Raw genomic sequence first — 19,419 nt, 5'->3', positions numbered from 1 at the left:
TTATATACAGCTTTTAAGCAGGTTCGCCTGGAGTGTTTTTTAGTCATTTTTTTCAAGGCCAAAAATAACAGAACATAATTTTCTTACCCGATAGATTCTTATGAAATGTTCGGCGGTCTTTTTGCCCACATCAAAAAATGAGCCAAAGCCGAAGCTCATTGTTTGTACGCATATTAAAGCTCAAACACCGAAAATCTTTTGGGCAATATGAAGTTACTAAATCTGGGTGCTACGTCATTAAAAGTTGGTTTGGGTGACAAGACGTTTTCTTAGTGATATATTTTTAAGACGTTTCTCCTTTTGGGTCTTATGTCATTTTAGAATCTAGCTTTTATGTCTCTGGGTGATAAAACATGAGAAATCAGAATCTTCTTTATGCTCGAAATATAGGTCAATAACGCCCAACCCCTAAGAGATAAGACTCAAATTAACAATTAAAAACTCTTTTGATGACAACTTACAATTGGGGCGTTCTTTTATTTGAAATTTATTTGGGCATTACGACATTCGTTTTTTTTAACTTTTTGGGCTTTGTGGCCAATTATGGGCCTTTTGCCAGTTTAGGATTTGGGCGTTATGGTTTGGGTGAAAAGACCTAACGCCGAATTGTTCTCTAATCAATTTTGTCTTTACTTGTAGACTTTTAACGTGTCTTTCGTAAAAAGGTTATTTTGTTTTTTAATTTTCTCAGGAACTAATGAACCGATTTAAAAAAAATTTCAATTTTTTTCGGGTAAAATGAAAAAAAAATTGTTTTATGTCAAAAACGATTCAACATTTTTTAATAAAATTTTAATTTAATACGTATTAAAATTAAATTCAAATTAATACAATGTGTTTAAAAAATAACCTCTGTAACGAAATTGCTAAATTTAATGGCATTTCAATTTTTCAAGATAAATTAGTTTTGTAGGATATTTTAAAACCCCAAAACATACATAAGTACCAATTTAAAAAGCAGTTGAATTCGAAAAATTGGAAGGATTACAATTAATAATATTTGGTATAACAATTTAAACTTACCTTCTATAAACAACTTCAAACTTACTGCCCAAAACTTTTATTATTTTTCACTTTTTTACACAAAAAATTCAGATATTTCTTTAAGTGCAAATGCAGATAGATGCAAAAAGGACTCTCAAAAAAATTGAGTGGGCGGTTTTGTTAACCAAAGCAATTTAAAAAAAGTTGAACATTGTGGTTAAACCAAAATACCTCACGAAGCAATTACGCTAGAAACTTAAATTTAGAATTAAATTTTAAATTATGTATTGTAACGTTATACCAAACAAGTCTATTTTTAGAAAAAAATCCAATAAACTGTTCTTTTATAAATTAAAAAACGTACGTACCAGATGTTAAAAACGTAATTTTTAACATCTGGTAAGATTTTGAGAAATCGAATTGACAGTTTTTTTTCTATAAAAAAACATTACTCAAAGTTGGTGAAAAATATTTAAAGAAAATGAGATCATGGCTTTAAACTTAAGATATAAGAAATAACAGTAACATTTTGAAAGAAAAAATAGAATTGACAATTTTTGTATAAAAACCTAAACAAAAAAATTAATAAAAGTTGGTAAAAAGTAAAAATTGATTTTCGACTCAAATACCTTTTCAAAACTTTGAGATATTGGCTTTAAATTACTTTTATTTTTCAAAAAATATTGTTTTTAACATTCAGTAAAATTTTGAAAAAAATCGAATTGACAGTTTTTAACAAAAAATTAAAAACCGAAAAAAATTAACAAAAGTTGGTAAAAAATGATTTTCGACTCAAATAGCTTTTCAAAAATTTAAGATTATGGTTTCCACTTAATTTTAACTTATAAAAAATATTGTTTTCAACATTTTGAACATTTTTGAGAAAAATCTAATTGACAATTTTTTCATAAAAACTTGGTAAAAATTTACTTTCGACACAAAAAGCTTTTCAAAAATTAAAAAGAATGTCTTCAAACTTTTTTATTTCACAGAAAAAATTCAGAAAACTTTTTTAATAGTCAGTTTTTTCATAAAAAATAAAATCGTACGCAAATTTGGTAAAAACTGATTTCCGGTTCTTGATATCTCTCAAATAAATTGCATTCATCCAATTTATAAACATTTTAAAAATGCTACTAAAATTGGTAAAATTTTGTTTTGACTAAAAATCTATTTAACAAAACTAAATTTTCAAAATAAACTTTTTCTTTATATGGAAAATATTGTTGGTAATTTTAAAATGTTTAAGAATAATTCAACTGACAACTTTTTTAGCGTAAAAAATGATAATATTAAAGAAACGACTGCGAAATCGAAAAGTTTCGATGGCAATCGACATTTACAATATGAATTAGAGTAATCCACGTTCGACAATCAAAAAAAGTCGTCAATTATTATTTGAAAATGGACAATGATTGATTAAGAAACATTAAAAAAAATAATTCAGAAACAGAGAAACGTTTGTTTCTCTAACAAATATTTATAAACTGGAATATTTAAAAAGCAATAAATTAAAAAAAAAAATAAAAAAAAATAATTTAAAAAAAAACATCGTACTAATTTTGCTAATACATTTTTTTCAGAACATCTTGATTTTATTGTCAGTAAAACAAATTTTGGTTTTTGAAATGAAAACAAACATTTCTTGAAAATAATAATTCTTCTAATTACTAAGATACGGAACATGAAAGCGGTTATATAAAACCTAGAGACATATGTATCTCTAAATATGATGGTTTTAGAGTCATACATGTCAAAGTGTTCATTTCTAAAAATTAGAACTATTTCAATTGATTTGGTATGCAAACTTTAAAGATAAAAAATCCACAACTTAAAATTAAGTAGCAAGAGTTAAATTTGTTTTTACTTATAAAAGGGACACTTTTTTGCCCGAAAATGTTTCCAACAGAAGTTTTGAGCCACGGCGGCGTCGGTAAAATGGTTAAATCTTTTTCCTTATTTTCTGTCATAGACACTTTGAAAAATTACCTTGTGCTTCTTATGGTATACATACTTCAGATGGCGCTACAGTCCGAGGCGAAAATGGTCCTCAACCAACACGCGTCTCCAGCTAGCTCGGTCCCTAACTAGCTGTCTCCAGTTTCGCACACCAAGTTGGTTGAGGTCTTCAACTACCTGAGTCGTGGTCTTCCTCTACTGCACCGTCCCTCGGGATTGGATTCGAAGACCTTTCGGGCTGGAGCGTTGATGTGCCAGGAAAATAAGATCTTCGAATAGTCAAAAACAAACGGAGCCCACAAAGCAAGTTTGTCAAAATTAATATTATTAATATTCGCTCTGCACGCTTCTTATGTTATACATCGTATAATGCGAATGATACTACACTTTTAGAAACGATTCTAAGTTCTAGAGTTAATTTTATTCTTATCAAAATAATTTTTGACTTAATAAAATTCAATTTAAACTATTAAACAGAAAACTAAGTTTCCTTGGAAAAGCCAGTTTTTACGAGTATATACAAAATATTACTTTTTACAAACGTGCTTTGTGGGCTCCGTCTGTTTTTGAAAATTCGAAGATCTTATTATCCTGTACACAAACAATTTCCTTCGCTATTATTCTTACTCAAAACTTTAAGAACTTAATAAAATAAAATTAAAAAAAAGATATTTGAAGGGGACACCCGGGTTTGAACCGGGGACCTCTCGATCTGCAGTCGAATGCTCTACCACTGAGCTATATCCCCACATATAAATTTTGATGTCAATTGTGGTATTTGACTGTAAGTAGGTAATTTATTTTTATTTCAAGAAACTTAAAAATAATTTAAGCTATAAATAGATGTTGAATTAAATGACTTGTGTTCTGATAAGAAACACAAAACAAGAAAATGTTTTTAAATGAAAAGATAATTGACATAAAAAAGGTTTGCTTGTTCAATTAAAGTGTTTGATTTTGTATCAATCTGATAAGTTCGTTTTGTTTTTCGTCTAAAAAGCGAAAAGGTCACATTTTTAGTGAAATGCTACAAAAATAAAAATCTTAAATAAATATTTATTCCAGAGATAAAAAAAAATGTACTTCTTTTTTGTTATTGAAGCCAAATTCATTTTGGGCAGAATTCATTGTAAGAAATGAGATATAATTGTCTTTAACTCCATACAGTGCTCCCACATGAATAACTTTTGCATATGAACTTCATCCATATTCGTCCGTAGTCGTCGTCTGCGTCGTATAGTCGTTCCATAAACGATAAACTTTTCAATTATGGCCAAATAAATCTGAATATCAATTTATTAAAATAATTAAAAGTCCCATAGGTGCATTATAACAACAAAAACAACACAACAAAATAAGATTTCCCTCTTTTGTTGTATTTCAGTATTCCTATACCCACAGGTCATATCTACCTACTCAACTCTTTATACCATAGGTACCTCTATCTATATGAAAAGTTGTTGTTAAATGAAAAATAAGATCCAGAAGCATCATCGTATACCTACATACACTACCCTCACCATCAGGGACTATTATAATTCTTCCATCATCGCACACAAGCTCAGGACGACACGGGACAGGACTCAGGACATAAAGGATGTGCTGTGCATTTTACTGAAAGCAAGAGAAGGAGACTAGTAGTTGAAAAATTAATCTCTTATTCTTTGCTTTTAATGTGGTCACAGTCAGGGATCAAAAGCTATAAAAACCTTGACAAAAGTTCAGAAATAATCTCCGTATGTAAACGAGTATAAGAGTCGAGGAAATGCATTTACCTGATAATTTATTACATCATAAAAGATAGTTGAATAAGCAAATAACGACGACTAGGACGAGAAAAAAAAGGTAGTATAAACATTCCTGATGCTATTTCTGCAAGGCTAAACTTCAGCAAGGTGCTTCGTGGATGTACTGTGCATATCCCTTGCAACTCGTTAAATTTTGAATATGATTCTGGGATACCACAAAATAAAAAAAAAAAACAAATTCAATTAAACAATTTTATGTGTATATAAAGTGATGATATCAACATTTTAAAGTTTTTTCAAATAAAATTCAATGGGTATCAAAAAGCTTTTTCGACTTATTTTCAAAAATGTTTACTCAAAAAAAACAAAAGGTTACAGAGTGTTGCAGTTTTTTTCGGAATTGTTTCCCTGGAAAACTTTCACTACGAGTATGTACCTGGAGTAATAATTATTTAAGTTTTGTACTACACTTCTCCAGCGTCAGCGTTTATAAAAAAGGCGTACATACGTAGGTTAGGCACCTTTAGTTGTTTTTTTAAGTCCGAAAAGTTTCTTCTCCTTCATAAAATGAACTCAACAAAACTTCTGACATAGTAATTCCTTTTTTAGTTGGTTTTGTTTATGAATTCAAACGAACTTGAATTTACCTACTGGACTACTGGCGTATTTTTAGTATTAACAAAAGTCAGTCAGTTATTTTTGTTTTTTTTCATTCTAATTTTTGTTTTGGTGCTTTGGACTGAGGGTTTAATTTATAAAACTAATTTAAAGTAAGTTTTTAGTTCTGGTTTGTTGTTGATGATGCAAATCTACAAAAAGTATAAGTTTTTCTTATTTTTAGAATTCGCTCTTTCCCTACCTTTGGAGGAAATTCTGCCCTTATTGTATATAATGCAAAATTAAATATATTTGTACATAAATATTTAATATTATAATCTGTTTGAAAACTAAACTTAAAGGAATATTTTTAAGATTGTTTGTAGTTCATTGACATTGAGCAAAACTAAATTGAACACGTCGAAACAATAACAAATATTTGCCCTGGGCGGTTTTTTGTGTAGAAGAGAAACCGTTTTCAATGCTTACATTTAAAAAATAAAAGAGAAGACAAGTTAATGTTTAAAATTAAAGCTCTACAACTTCTGATTTTAGCGACAGTAAAAAAAACAAACTACCTTTTGAACAATAACAATGAGTATTTTGATTAAATTTAATACAACTTCACTTTTTCCAGACCAAAAATACTTGACTTATTTTGAGAAAAAAATGGTAATCTAATTCGATTTAAGAATCTTTAATATCGCTTTCCAGAGGTATTTCGACGTGGTAAATTTGTGTTGTACTTATTTTTTACTCATAGTGATTTAAGATATTGACTGACTTCTTTAATTTCTATTTTTGGGAAATTCTTCTGTTTTCAATTTAATGTAAGCATTTTCTTGCAAATTCTTAGATTTGTGTAGTTTCCTTTTAAGTTTTTTCCGAACTACTCTAGAACTGAGATGACTGTGATACAAAGAAACACATTTTAAGTTGAGACAGTCTCGAGTTCTTTCAAAATTAGTATCCGGCATTTTTGTTTTTTGTTTATTATAGTTAGGACCGCTAAACGAGATCCGAAGAAAATTTTGCTAGTCTTGTCTTGGTCTCGTGAAAATTTTATAAACGAATCTCATCTCAGTCTTGATTTTTCTCGTCAGTGCTTTGGGCAAATGTTTTGCCTCAATTAAGTCTATTTTTTAATGACAACTCTGTCAATTTTGTAAGTCGGAAGTTGTAGACGTTTCGCAGTTTTTGGGTTGACAAAAACAATGTTTTTTTACATACTTACATCGTTTTATTTTAAATATTATCTCGATTTAAGTCAGCCTTCAATGGAATTCGACAACCATTTAAAGGGTGGTTAAGTTTTAAGGGTCGGTGTTGGATGTGAAACACACCTAAACGTTTTTTGTTTGCATTTAATTTGACATTTATCAATTTTAGATTGACTCAATTTGAACCATGGAAAGCTGTCGTGCCCAACAATTGCAACACTCACACTCGTCGTTAGTGAATATAATGCATAAAGACTTGCATTAAGACACTAACAAGGTTCACTTGAATCAAGAACTAAAGCCCTTTGACCATTTCAAGTTGGTCAGAATGGTGGCAGGAAAGTGCAACAGTGTATGACTAATTTTTGAAGAAAATCATTTTCAGTAATGAAGCACATTTTAACCTCAGGGTATTCGTCAATAAACAGAATTGACGCATTTGTTCGAGTAATAATCCAAGAGTGGCTGTCGAAACTCCAATGCAACTATAAAGAATGACTGTTAGGTGCGGTTATTGGGCCGTATTTTCTCTGAAATGAGGACGGTCAGACAGTTACTGTAAATGTCGTTCGCTATAGTAAGATGATAGCGAACTTTATATGGCTTGAATTGAAAGATATGATTGAGGACTATATGTGGTTTCAACAGGAACAGTGTCGCTTTCCACACAACTAACGAAACGATGACTCTTTTAGGCTACAAATTCAATGGCCTTATTATATCACGTAGAGTCTATGTTAATTGGTCACCAACCCATGTGTTGAATTGACACCATTGGACTTCTTTCTTAACTGGACTGAACTTGACAACATACACTCAGACTTTTTAAAATTCCTTCTTCCTTTCAAACTTCCTCACATAACCCACATTTTCAACACTGTCATAATAACCTCCATCTATCCCACCTCCTTGAAAAATCTAAAGTTATACTCATCCCTAAGCGAGGAAAAAAATGGACTACAGACCAATAGCTATCCTTCCTTTTTAATCTAAGGCTTTTGAAAGTATCTTAAGTAACCAGATCAAAAACTATGTTGAAGATATACGTCTTCTTAACCCTCTCCAATCAGGATTTCAGCCCTTTTAAAAGTTTCTGAAGATATAAGACAAGATTTAGACTATAATTATACAACTTTGATAACCCTACTTGACTTTTCCAAAGCATATGATTGCGTTAACTCTTCTCTGTGATAAACTGACGACTTATTTCAATTTTTCTGACACAACCAAAAATCTTATTTATTCGTACTTGACTAATCGCATGCAAGCCGTATCGTGTAATGGTAAAATGTCTTCGTTTCTTCCTGTCAATACATATGTGTTCCTCAAGGATCTATCCTTAGTACTTTACTGTTCTCTTATGTTTATTAATGATTTGCCATCTATTTTATCTTACTGCCAGTTTCACATCTACGATGATGATGTACAATTATATATAAGCTCTCCTATCGGTATGATTGAAGATGCGATAGAAAAAATGAACATTGATTTATGCTCAATATTCGATTGGTCAGCTCGGAATGAACCAGAAAAAACAAAAGCTATTCCAATGTGTAAAAATAAACCCCACCTTGAAAATTTTCCACCGCTTTACTTGAACGCCTGCCAAGTTTCAGTCTGGTACAACTAAGTCTAGTCTTGTTTTTCGTCTCGGAAGCTAGAAAAATAGATTGAGGCTTTTTTAAATTTTATATTTGGAATCCCAAATGCGACAATCCTGTCAATAAATGTTACATCCGAAGTGAAAATGGGCCACATTTCTCATGATGTGATGATTTTTTGATAATTTTAAGAACTCAATCAAAGAAGACACGACAACCAAGGATCAACCAACTTTAGTTCTTGAACTAAAAAATCCTTTATAGGATGCCTTATTTAAAAAATGTTCTAAGAATCCAGATTTTCGTAAACACTATCTCTTACAGCAATTCTTCACATCGCCAACTTGACCGAACATTTCTAGTGTTTCCACCAGTTTAACAATTTCTAGCTAAAAAGGCACTCCGCGACAATCAAAAAACATTGTGGCGATAAGAATTGAAATTGTTAAATATTCACTATATTTATTGCGAATTTTTAAAATTTCAATGCGTTCTTAAAGCCTGCATTGTTCCGCTTTTAGTTACAGTAAAGCCCTTACTTATAAAATGCCAAAATTGCAAATGAGACTTCTTATTGGAAAACCTTTATGAATTGCCTATCACAATGATATTTCTATACTCGTTCTAAAACCAAACAAATTAAACTCAATAATAGTTTTAAAATCAATAATAAACTCCAATTATAATTTTCTATTTCATATATGAAAAAAATTATTCAATTACTTTTGGCACGTTTAAAAAAGTATTTATAAACTAAATTGACGAATTAAATTTATTTGTCATTCAAATCAATCATAATCACAAATTGTTCATTGGTTTCTATTCGAGCAAATAGGCAATGCCTTATACCTATGCCCTAAAATTAATCTCGATGTTCAATTTTGAAAATCAGCCAAGTAAAACCAATTAAAAGTTCAAATATTTTCCCTATTCCATTCTCATGTTAACGTTTGTTGCGTGATCTCTATAACTATAGTAATTCAAATGTATCTATTTATTTCTATTTTATTCAATTTAGAATCTAAAAATGGTCAACAATTCTAACAAATAACCTAAACCAGAATCTGAATCAAGTTGGTCATCAACAATCATGTCAGTTAAAAATTTTAGATGTAGCCTTATCATTATTTTGGGGTTTGCTTTAGTCCGTGAAGTGGTTTTTAGTAAAGTGAGTGCATTTTAGAGTATACACCAAAGTTTCAAAGAAATGTGAAAAAGTTTATTTTGTCTATTTTTATTTTGTAGAATTGCTTTAAACTGAAATTTCTATCAGTTAGAACCAGCGATACGAAATTCTACCGCTTAAGTGCAACCCTAAACGAAGACTCTACCTTAACGGTTATCACAAATGTTCTCAAAGATGTTCCAGGTCCGATGTGGAAATTTGCTGTTATAGAATATTTAAAAGGCACAACCAACACTAAAATACACTTCAATGGCTTACTTAACACCTGTGATTGGTTCAAAACTTTAAATAATATAAGAATCCTTCGACAATTGGTTACGCCAATCTTTAAGGATCCTAAAAAAGGCAACTTTAGCTTTGACTGTCCATTTCGTGTAGGGGTTTATGTGTTGAAAGATGTTGATGTGCCAGCTCAATCTGGTGCTGGTATTATGAAATATACGTACAAGCCCAACTCTATATACCTCATATCTTTTAAAGTTGTACAGCGTTTGACGAAAAATAAAATGGAGAAACTAGGTAAAGTCGAGATGAATTCTACTATTACTGAAATTTGCTAGGTCACTTCTAATGTGGATTGGATTAAAATAAATATGGAAATGTTAAATTCTTTAGTTTTATTCTTTATTAAGCTTTTAGATATTTAATTTGTCTTCTGTTTTGTTTACTGTGAGTTTTGAGATCGGTTATGGTCTTCGCATCTCAAACTGCATGTTCTTATATAAATATCTAAAAGAGAAGAGCTTTTTAATAGGTAATGTGCAAAAAGTTTTTAAGTTATTAAATATAAGTTTTAATTTGATTTAACCATAGTTTGACAGCTGTCATTTAAAGATTAGTAATTCATTTTTCAAATATTTTGTTATATTTTTTAAAAGTTGCCAATACGTTATAATACACAATTGTTGTTCATTAAGAACTAAATAAAAACATAAATTTAAGTACTCCATTCAAATATCAATTTTATTAAAATTTCCTACATTTATTTTCTCTCTCTCTCCATCTCTGTTTTATATTAACAGCTTTTAATTATGGTCGCATTCAATTCCAAAGTACACAGTTTTTCCATTCTATTTCTAGGCAATTGTTGGTAAATTTTAAAATCAAAAGTATAAATTGCATTTGGTGTATATAAATATTTCAATACACCACCAGTTTTTGCAGGAACATCAATATCTCGTAACATATAATGTCCTGTACGCAATGGACACTTAAACGATAAATTTCCCTTTTCAGGATTATTGAAAAGTGGCACTGCCAATTCTCGTAGAAATCTTATCCTTTTGATGACATTTAAAATGTCACACGTCTTAATTACCCCATTGTAGTGTATTTTTTGACTTGGACTCGTACGACTTCGTTCTAAAACCACAAATTTCCATATTGGAGTTTGGATATCCTTGCGAACAATTGTCCTGGCAGTTAGTGTTGAGTTCTCGTAAAGACTTATGTTCAAGCCGTAGGTGAAGGTGTCGGTGGTATTGCATGACAAAAGTTTAAGTTTATAGCAATGCTGAAAATTGGAAAAAAAGTATTCATACAAATTAGAACAAAATTGAAAATCATTATCACCTGAACTGCCATATTAATCGAAATAAAAACTATTAGAATTTTGATGCTACACTTAAAAGTTCTAGACGACATCATTGTTGTTGAAAAACTTAATTGCCAGTTGCATTATGTTCTGGCTTCTTTTATTTTAGGGGATATGTGCACACATTTTAACATTTTGAACCGACATTTTGGAACCATCACGCGATTTGTTTAAAGAATTATATTTTTTTTTAATTTTTAATTGGTTGTGCTTAGTTGATTTTCGAATCGAATATCAAGATTTTTTTTAACATGCTATTGATATTTTGATGAGTATTTTACTGGAAATTAAAATAACAAAGTAAGAGTTCTGTTTTAAAGAAATCAAATATGTTAAATGTTAATTTAAAATTTTAAGAGACTGTTTGCAATTTGATTTCCTAATTGGTCTTATAAATAACCTTTATAAATCGGATAAAGTTATTTCAAGTTCAGAATGACAAAATTTAGTGCTCAAATAATTCAAAATAATAACCCATGCTTTTAATAATGCCCATCAGGTTGGTCTTAAGCCAAATTTCGGATGTTCTGTTTAGAACCGAGATTCTTTTTTAGTAGCACTACACGAATGTGTAGCTAAACTGCACGAATGTGTAGCTGCACTCATGTTTTTTTTATCGATTTTCCTAAAAGTTTAATAAAATATGTTTAACAATATTCTGTCTGAGGTACAGAACTTTGAAGTCAATATCTTTCTTTGGTTCTCATAATACTTGAGTCGAAACTCATTTAATTTTTTGATGTTTTCGTGTTTTGTAAATAAAAGTTGCCAATTGGATTTGATTAAAACTTGACTAATAGTTTACAACAATATTGTGCATTAATAAAATAAGTTTGATTTGTTTTTGTTCCCGAAACTTTTAGTCGAAAACTTATTTTTACTAATTTCAGCAGCAGGTTTTGAAAAATTGTATTTCTTATACAAACATTTTGATTTGAATGAAATAATTTTAAAGTTAATACCTTAATTCTCTAATTTTTTTGAATTGAACATTATTTTTTACTTATTTTTTGTACTATTTAATTTAGATTCTTATATATTATAAAAAAAATAAGTGTTGGATGTTGGATTTTCTAAAAAAAATAATAAATGTTAAAAAGAATATCTTTAAATTGTTGCCAAGATATTCGAGCCAAAAATCAATTTTTACCAACTTTTAGTAGTATATTTCTTAGGTTTTTAGATTTAACATTTTTCAAATTTTCTCAAAACCTTATTCTTTGATGCTTACAACTATTTTGGATGCAATATCACTTTTGTTCGCAAAATATTAAAGGTGATAACTTTTTAAGTTTTTGAAATCGCTACATTGTTGGTTCAAGAGAAATTTGTAGTTTGTCAAATGTTTCATTTTTAATAAATTAACATACATGTGTATGTATGTATTTAAAAAAGGACACTTAACGGATTTGTTTTAAAACCCATTTTGAACATCTTGATATTAATATTTGTATGAAAACAATTATTTTAAGACGATATCTTCATCAATCATTGAGGTATGGAGGACGCACCAAAGTATATCGAATAAAAATATGCAAAAGTTATGATTTTTGAAAAAGAGACTTGATTTTATTACACATGGTTATTTTTAAAAAATTACTAAACTCGAATATTTTGAATGCTGCCCGGCGTGTTAAAAAAATATTGTAAAATATAAGAAAAATGTTTATTTTGAACTTGTCAAGCTTTAAAAATTGGATATCATCATTATTTTTAAGCTATTGCACATACACAAAATTAATACATCTCAGCTACAAGCCTTAACTTATTACTCAAACCACGTAAGTAGATTGAAGTTCTTCTTCACTTCTTGAGATTTAATGGCAACTTTTCTTTTAAAAGCACATTAATAAATATTAGTGTTTAAGTACAACTGAAGAATAATGAATTGGTACAGGATTTTTTTGCAAGCTTCGATACTGGTACGCTAGATTTGTACTCAACCATATGTTAACCCATATGCCTTTAAAGTTAGGTTATTAAACAGATTCTAGAACCTGAATAGTTAGTCTCTAAAATTGTTTGAATGCATAACATTTGATAACATTGAAACAGGAATTCAAATTAGTAACATTTCGTCGACGAAAATACAATAAATTTAGTTCAAGGCAATTCGAAAATTTTGTCTTACCTGGATCTTACATGCTTACAGCATTCATTTCTGCCGTCGTACTTTTGTCGCACTAAAAATATACACATGTAGCACTCAGGTATTTCAATTTTACCATAAAACAAGAATCAAAGCAGAGCAAAAACAAAAAATCAATTAAATTTATTATAATTCTTTCTTTAAAACAAATTTAAATAATTAACAAATGTTTGCAATTGTAGAATTAAATTCCACCGTACAAAGCAAGTCCATTTTTTTATTCGACAAACGTTGGAATGTCTTAAAACTTAAAGAATAAATTGAATTCGGTGCTAATAAATAATTCAAAACACCACCAGACGTTGGAGCAAAGTTAACATCTCGTATCTCATAATTTCCCTTACGCAATGGACATTGAAATGTAAAATTGCCTCTTTGTCGATCTAGGAGCAAAGGTAAAATTAAGTCGCGTATGTATTTTACTTTCTTTATGGCATTCAAAAATTCACAAGTTCTAATTAAACCATTGTAGTGTATTTTTTGTAATCCAGATTTTCGAGCGTGTTCTAGAATTTTCAGCCTCAACATTGGTATTTGAATGTCCTTGTGGACGGTTGCGAGAGTTGTTAGAGAAGAATTTCGAAATAATGTAATGTTTAATCGAAGTAATTTTGTATCGGAGGTTTTAAATGATAAAAGCTTCAATTTGTAACATTTCTAGAATAAATAAAAAAATATTAAAGTTATAGACGTTAACTTAAATTCAATTTTAAAATACTAACCTGGCCTATTACTTGTATGAAAACAAAAGCCAATAAAATTATCACTTCCCTGCTTCTGAAAGTCCTGAATGTCATGATTTTTGATGATTTTTAATAATTTACAATTCTTTTCTTGTATGAAAATAATTTTTGTTTATAAATAGAACAAATAACCATGTTACTTTTAGCCCATCAATTGTATGGGTTTTGCTTCGTTGAATCACAAATTGAACAAAATAAAGTCTATAGTAGTTTTTTTTTAATTTCTAAACTTAAAACTATAATGATAACAAGTAGTTGTGATTTGGTCGATTGTTTTGGAGCCTAATGACAAACAAATGGTTTTGCTATAGTTAACAACTTTGTTTGATATTTTTATCGAACATAAAATTTATCATTAGAAATATTCAATGTTATTGTTGTTTTTTAAATTATTCATCCACTCGATGTTTGTATTTTGTTAATAGCGTAAAAAGGTCTGTCTTGATAAGAGAAACAACTGGCAAGCTTTAAACATTTTATCCACTTCCACTAACCCTTAATTGTCAGCTATGTTAAAGTTATCAGTCTATTGAAACATATTGATTGCTGATTATAATTTTGCTTCAGTTTTGAAACACCCTTTTTTAACGTCTATTCTAATCTTGGACCATTGAAGTAATTTCCTGGGATGCAATCAAACATTTCAGGTCGATTTGGTAAATTACTCAAAAAAGGTTGCGTATACGCCACATTGAATTTTCATATTTATTAAATCAGAGCTGATTCATTAATTTTTTCTATATATTATGTTTGTATATTTTATTTACATAAAAAAACAAACGATGATTTTCCATTTCATTTTAAATTTGTTAATTTCGTTTGATTGAATATATTTTGTATACTCTTTGCCTTGTTGCTCTAGAAATTATTTTAGGAAACAAATTTCGTTAATTCTTTCACTTGTATACTTTCTAAATAATTGTTAAGGTTATGCTATCGTTATTTTTATGAAAGAATTATTTAAGTTAAACACATTCTAAATAAAAAAAGTGGTACTGACTGAAGAGCCTACTGATTGAAACACAATGTCAAACAAATGAAAACATTTTCAAAAGGACACAAAAAGCCTTTGGCATGGTAAGGAAGTTAATCCCCATAACCATCACCTTCCTTTGATGTTTGCTAACCCAACCCCTCTTAATAAAATACTTCATGAGGAAAAAGTATTTTTCTTTTTTTTTTACAATTTTGTTTACCTCGAAAAGAAACTCAAACTCCACTTGGCTATATGAAATAATTAAGATGTAATTTTCGTTTTTTATAAATTAGCTTATTTTACCAAAATAGGCATAAATAAATTGATTTTTAGCTTCTTCTCGTTTTATTAGATAAGTAAGAGGTACATTTTATGGATAATATTATATAAGAAGAAAGTTAAAAGAAGAAAGCTGTTTATGTTTTAAATTAATTTAAATTAAGAGTAAATATACCTTACCTACTTATCTGATAATATTTTTCTTAAGAAAATTTTAGATTTGATGATTATGAAATTGATTGCACCAGAAGGGCTTAGGTTAAGGGATATTAAGTTACATAAGCAAAATAAAATCTAAGGGGAGACTTCGTTTTTAAGGCTTTGTTTTAATTTTGCTTATGCTTTGACTTGTTCTGTATTTTAATTAGACAATCAGTTATTTTTTTTCCAAATATAAAAACATTCAATTTCTTTTTACAATTTTAAAACTTTTATAAGTTATGGAAAGCTTCTAAAATCAATTTAAAGGGAAACTCCGAAAATCGAGAAATAGCCATCTTGTATTTGGCACACAGTTTAACAGTCTTGGCGCAAATAAAAAGCATATTTTTTGTCTTGTTTTCCTCCAACGTTAAACATTCAACACTATCTGAAGCTATAAGTGTGAGTTTCAAAATCCTACCAATGATCTGCATCAGCTAAACAGGAAGTTTTTGGGTGTAGCACATTTCTTTTTTAAGTGGTTCACCCAAGCCCTTTTAAAAACACCATCTTCGTCATCTTCGAGACTCTTATAAGGTTTTGCTCGAAGACGATGGTAGCATTCAGTACACTCACAGGCCTACACAAAACAGGCCTTGGCCAAGAAAAATAATGTCAGGTTTGTTTGTAGGTTCATCGGAAGTATTTTCATGGTTCAAAAAAGATACGGGGATTATAGATTTATTTTTCTTCAGAACATAGCTCACTATAGTCGTATCTTTTATAAAACCGAAAAGCGATGATCCAACTCGTCTACTTTTGTAAGGTAAAAAGTCTTTCGAAATTTCCCTTTTATTTTTCCTCATTGTTCCAGAGACGGTTAGACCTTTGAATCTCATTATATTCACTAGTTCCATCGAAGTGTTTTAATTGTCTTTCGTAATCTTACGATTTCAGTTAAATATTGGCTGGCATAGCTGCAGACAAGCTTGCACTTTTATTGGATTTACTTGGTATATAATTAATTGAGTAAATACCTCGAGAATTTTTGTTGAAAATTTGTATTACGGCAGTTACTATACAACCTAGATCTGTTTTTCTCGGCTCATTTCTAACAGAGGTGAAAAATGTCTCGCCCTGTTCTATCCGTAGCAAATGACTTGAATACAGAAGAGTGTATTAAAAGCCCCAAAAACGCATCCATTTTAAAATTCTGTTTTTGGTATTAAAAGCTTCGTCTTGTTGAGTCCTTTCGTAGTCTTTAGACAACTCAGTTTTTGAATCACGATCGCTTGTCAACACAAATTCTTCCTCACTGAAAGATAAATCATTTTCGGAATAATTGTTTGCGCTATTTTTGTACACAGATGTAGAATTTGGAACGATTTTATCCTCGTTATTATCCAAATCAACGGTCATCATCTTCTCCAACATATTTTCTTCACTTTCAGCCATATTAAGTTGATTTTCTATTAAAAATATGTCAATTACCTGAAAAACAATAATAGAACACTTGTCATGGATCCAGGGGACCCAAGCGTATCCTAATACTTACCTAAAAAGCAAAGAGTTAAATGCTCCCGTCCCACTACACTCTCATTGGCTTACTATAGAAATTAACCTAAAACATAGAAAAATAGAAAGAGCTTTGGCGACATCATCGGTTTGTACAGAAATTTAAAGTCTGAACTGGCCATCAACTATAGTTAAGGGTAAAGTCCCAATCGAAATCAGAGGTGTACCACAAGATTAAATTGTTGGTCCACTTTTGCTTAAAACTAGATTTGGCTGGGAACCCTCTAATTTTTGTCCACGAAATATTAAAGTACATTTATTAGAAATGTAAAAAAAAAAAACAATGCTCTTAAAATGTTGCTCATACTGAAAATGTTTTATTGAATTTCTTAATGCCAAGGCAATTAAAGTTCAAAACACGACCTTACCAAAAATAAAATAATACAAAATTCATTATTTCCAATACAGAAATCTATTTTTACAGAAACATATGTACATAAGAATTACAAAGGGTAAATCGTTGGTATTTTTAAAAATAACTATTACCGTTTTACTTCAGAACTAAACTATTTTCATATGTTACAAAAATAACTCCCGCATCAGATTTGATAACACTATTCCAGTCTGCAACTATTTTCCTTCATTCTGCATAATGCATGTATATATATATATCTCCCTTAAGTCTAGAATTTTAAATTCGGATAAAACAAGAAAAATCCATTTTCCCGGCCCGTCAAGTCATCCTTTATACCTTAATTCCAATTAAATTCATAGTAAAAACTTTAACTATTTGTGTAACTTTAAGACTTCTGCTGCACACATTCCCTATTTATAGAAATGTTATTCATCTATTTCTAGTACTTACACATCCTCGAATCATAAAATTTCCGATCTCATTCTCCTCTTCGAAACACCACAATGTCTTTATTTAGTTTCAAAATCAGAAGAAGAACGGAGCAAAAAGCTATAAAGTTAATCCTTTTAACCACCGATTCGAAAAGCTACCTATAATGAGCGTAGGTATATACGAGTAAGTACATCAGAAACACAAGAGTCCTTAGCACCTGTCACTTGCCAATTGAAACCAGAAAAAATCCTTAGACACTTTCGAAATTATAGTATAGTAAATAAGAAGAAGTGAAGCTTTTCAGGGATAATATTGTGAAGGATTAAAGAAACGTGTCTGCCACTATTTCATTCAGTCTTATCTCTCAGGTATAAAGTGAAGTGGTTCTTTTTTTCTTCTGATTTTGTGTGGCGGTATGGCCTCGACTCTTTATTCTTGTGCTTAGGACGATGACACTCAGACCACACTATGACATAGACGAGACGACAGCGCCGACGACGATGACGATGATGATGACAACGACAGTAGCGACAATAAGAACGGAAAAGGATCTAAGGACCTGGCTTTTAGCTATCCATCATATCTCTACTAAGTCGCCTTCTCTACAAACAGTTTAGTGTTTTCTGTTAGTTGTTGTTGATGGATAAGTTAGTTTAGTCTTCGCGCTGATATTGTATAGAACTGTCACTTCCACCATATTTCTAACCACCATCATCATAATCATCAAAGTCATCACCTTCGTCAGAAATCCAAAATGATTATCCTTGGTTTGATAGATTCTTTCATTTTCCTGGTGGTTATAAAATTTGTGGCTGTGATTTAGTTTATTTTGTTGTTTTTGTAATCTGTCTTTTAGTGATTCTTTTCTTAAAATGGATAAATAAATGGATATTTTTTTGATGTTGAAAAATCGACCACGGATAGGATAGGGTGTATTTCGTGTGGAATGAGACCTTAAAATATCTGTTGGGTTTCAAGTGTTTAATTAACGATGCTAATTTAATTAAATACATTTTGAGAAATTTAATGCTTAGGGGGATTGGGTTGCTTAGAAAAGAACGAAAAGGAAAATAAAAGAAAATTCGCTAATGATTTTTGACGTGTTCGAAGCGTGTTTGAAATTAATTATTACAAAGGGGAGAACATTTTGTGTGTTTAACAGCAAAATTTTAAGTTTATTCGTCAGTTATCTGTTTAATAGGAAAATGTACAGGAAGTACACTGATGTTTTTTTTTAATTTAAACAAAATTTAATTTATTCGACCTAATAATAAAAACATCAAGTTTTACTTTAGACATTTCTTTTACTTTTGAAATGGTTATTTTTTTTTAAAACATGTGTAATGTGTCAATTCCATTAATTCTTAATTGTCAGCTGTGTTTAAGTTATGAGCCCTTTAACACATAATGATGGCAGGTTATAACCTTGCTTGAATTTTGAAACACTCTTTTTTATTGTCTATTCTAATATTCGACCATTGAAACAAGTTGTTGGGGTCCAGTCAAGCATTTCAGGTCAATCTGGTAAATTACTCCAAAAAAAATTGCGTATACGCCACAGTGAATTTTGTATGTTTATGCAATCAGTGCTGATTCAGCATATTCTTCTTTTTATTATGTTTGAATATCTTTATTTATTTAGTTTTAGACATAAGAAATCATTAAAAAGTACAAAATAGCTGATCTAATATCTAATATATAATATCTTAAACCGTAATTCAGCAGAAAATGACTAATTTGTTTTACTAACTTTTCATATGAATTTATTGTAATCGGTCCGATTTATCAATTGAAATGTTGACATTTCTTGGCTTTTCGAGGTTCATAAGATCTAAATCAATGATTTTTAGACGTGTGTCTGTCTGTGTGAACGATACGTT

General features: G+C 29.9%; 3 protein-coding genes and 1 non-coding gene across 11 annotated transcripts in view; 2 read left to right on the top strand and 2 right to left on the bottom strand.

The window, feature by feature from the left end:
• The window catches only part of LOC129947773 (eye-specific diacylglycerol kinase), a 413,734-nt gene that overhangs the window by 176,751 nt on the left and 217,564 nt on the right, over positions 1 to 19,419 (top strand). The gene's annotated exons all lie outside the window — the stretch shown is intronic.
• On the bottom strand, positions 3,620 to 3,691 carry Trnac-gca (transfer RNA cysteine (anticodon GCA)). Its single transcript has one exon. It is a non-coding gene; the product is annotated as a tRNA-Cys (tRNA).
• LOC129947776 (uncharacterized) lies at positions 8,595 to 9,889 on the top strand. Its single transcript, XM_056058472.1, has 2 exons — positions 8,595 to 9,277; positions 9,355 to 9,889. Exons 1-2 carry the CDS (start codon positions 9,200 to 9,202, stop codon positions 9,853 to 9,855), a joined length of 579 nt encoding a protein of 192 aa, XP_055914447.1. The 5' UTR covers positions 8,595 to 9,199; the 3' UTR covers positions 9,856 to 9,889.
• Positions 10,311 to 11,042, bottom strand: LOC129944809 (uncharacterized). Its single transcript, XM_056054473.1, has 2 exons — positions 10,868 to 11,042; positions 10,311 to 10,808 (listed from the first exon to the last, which is right to left on the bottom strand). The coding sequence occupies exons 1-2, from the start codon at positions 10,940 to 10,942 to the stop codon at positions 10,311 to 10,313; spliced, it is 573 nt and encodes a 190-aa protein (XP_055910448.1). The 5' UTR covers positions 10,943 to 11,042.

Source organism: Eupeodes corollae, chromosome 2, assembly GCF_945859685.1.
Source record: "Eupeodes corollae chromosome 2, idEupCoro1.1, whole genome shotgun sequence".
In the NCBI taxonomy this organism is placed as follows: Eukaryota; Metazoa; Arthropoda; class Insecta; order Diptera; family Syrphidae; genus Eupeodes; species Eupeodes corollae.
The sequence above is the reverse complement of the archived record's forward strand: the minus strand, read 5'-3'. Positions and strand labels throughout refer to the sequence as shown.

Coding starts and splice junctions, on each gene's coding strand:
- LOC129947776 (XM_056058472.1), top strand. CDS start 9,200: ATGTCAGTTAAAAATTTTAGATGTAGCCTTATCATTATTTTGGGGTTT. Junction 9,278..9,354: donor GTGAAGTGGTTTTTAGTAAA/GTGAGTGCATTT, acceptor TTTATTTTGTAG/AATTGCTTTAAACTGAAATT.
- LOC129944809 (XM_056054473.1), bottom strand. CDS start 10,942: ATGATGTCGTCTAGAACTTTTAAGTGTAGCATCAAAATTCTAATAGTT. Junction 10,809..10,867: donor CGATTAATATGGCAGTTCAG/GTGATAATGATT, acceptor TCCAATTTTCAG/CATTGCTATAAACTTAAACT.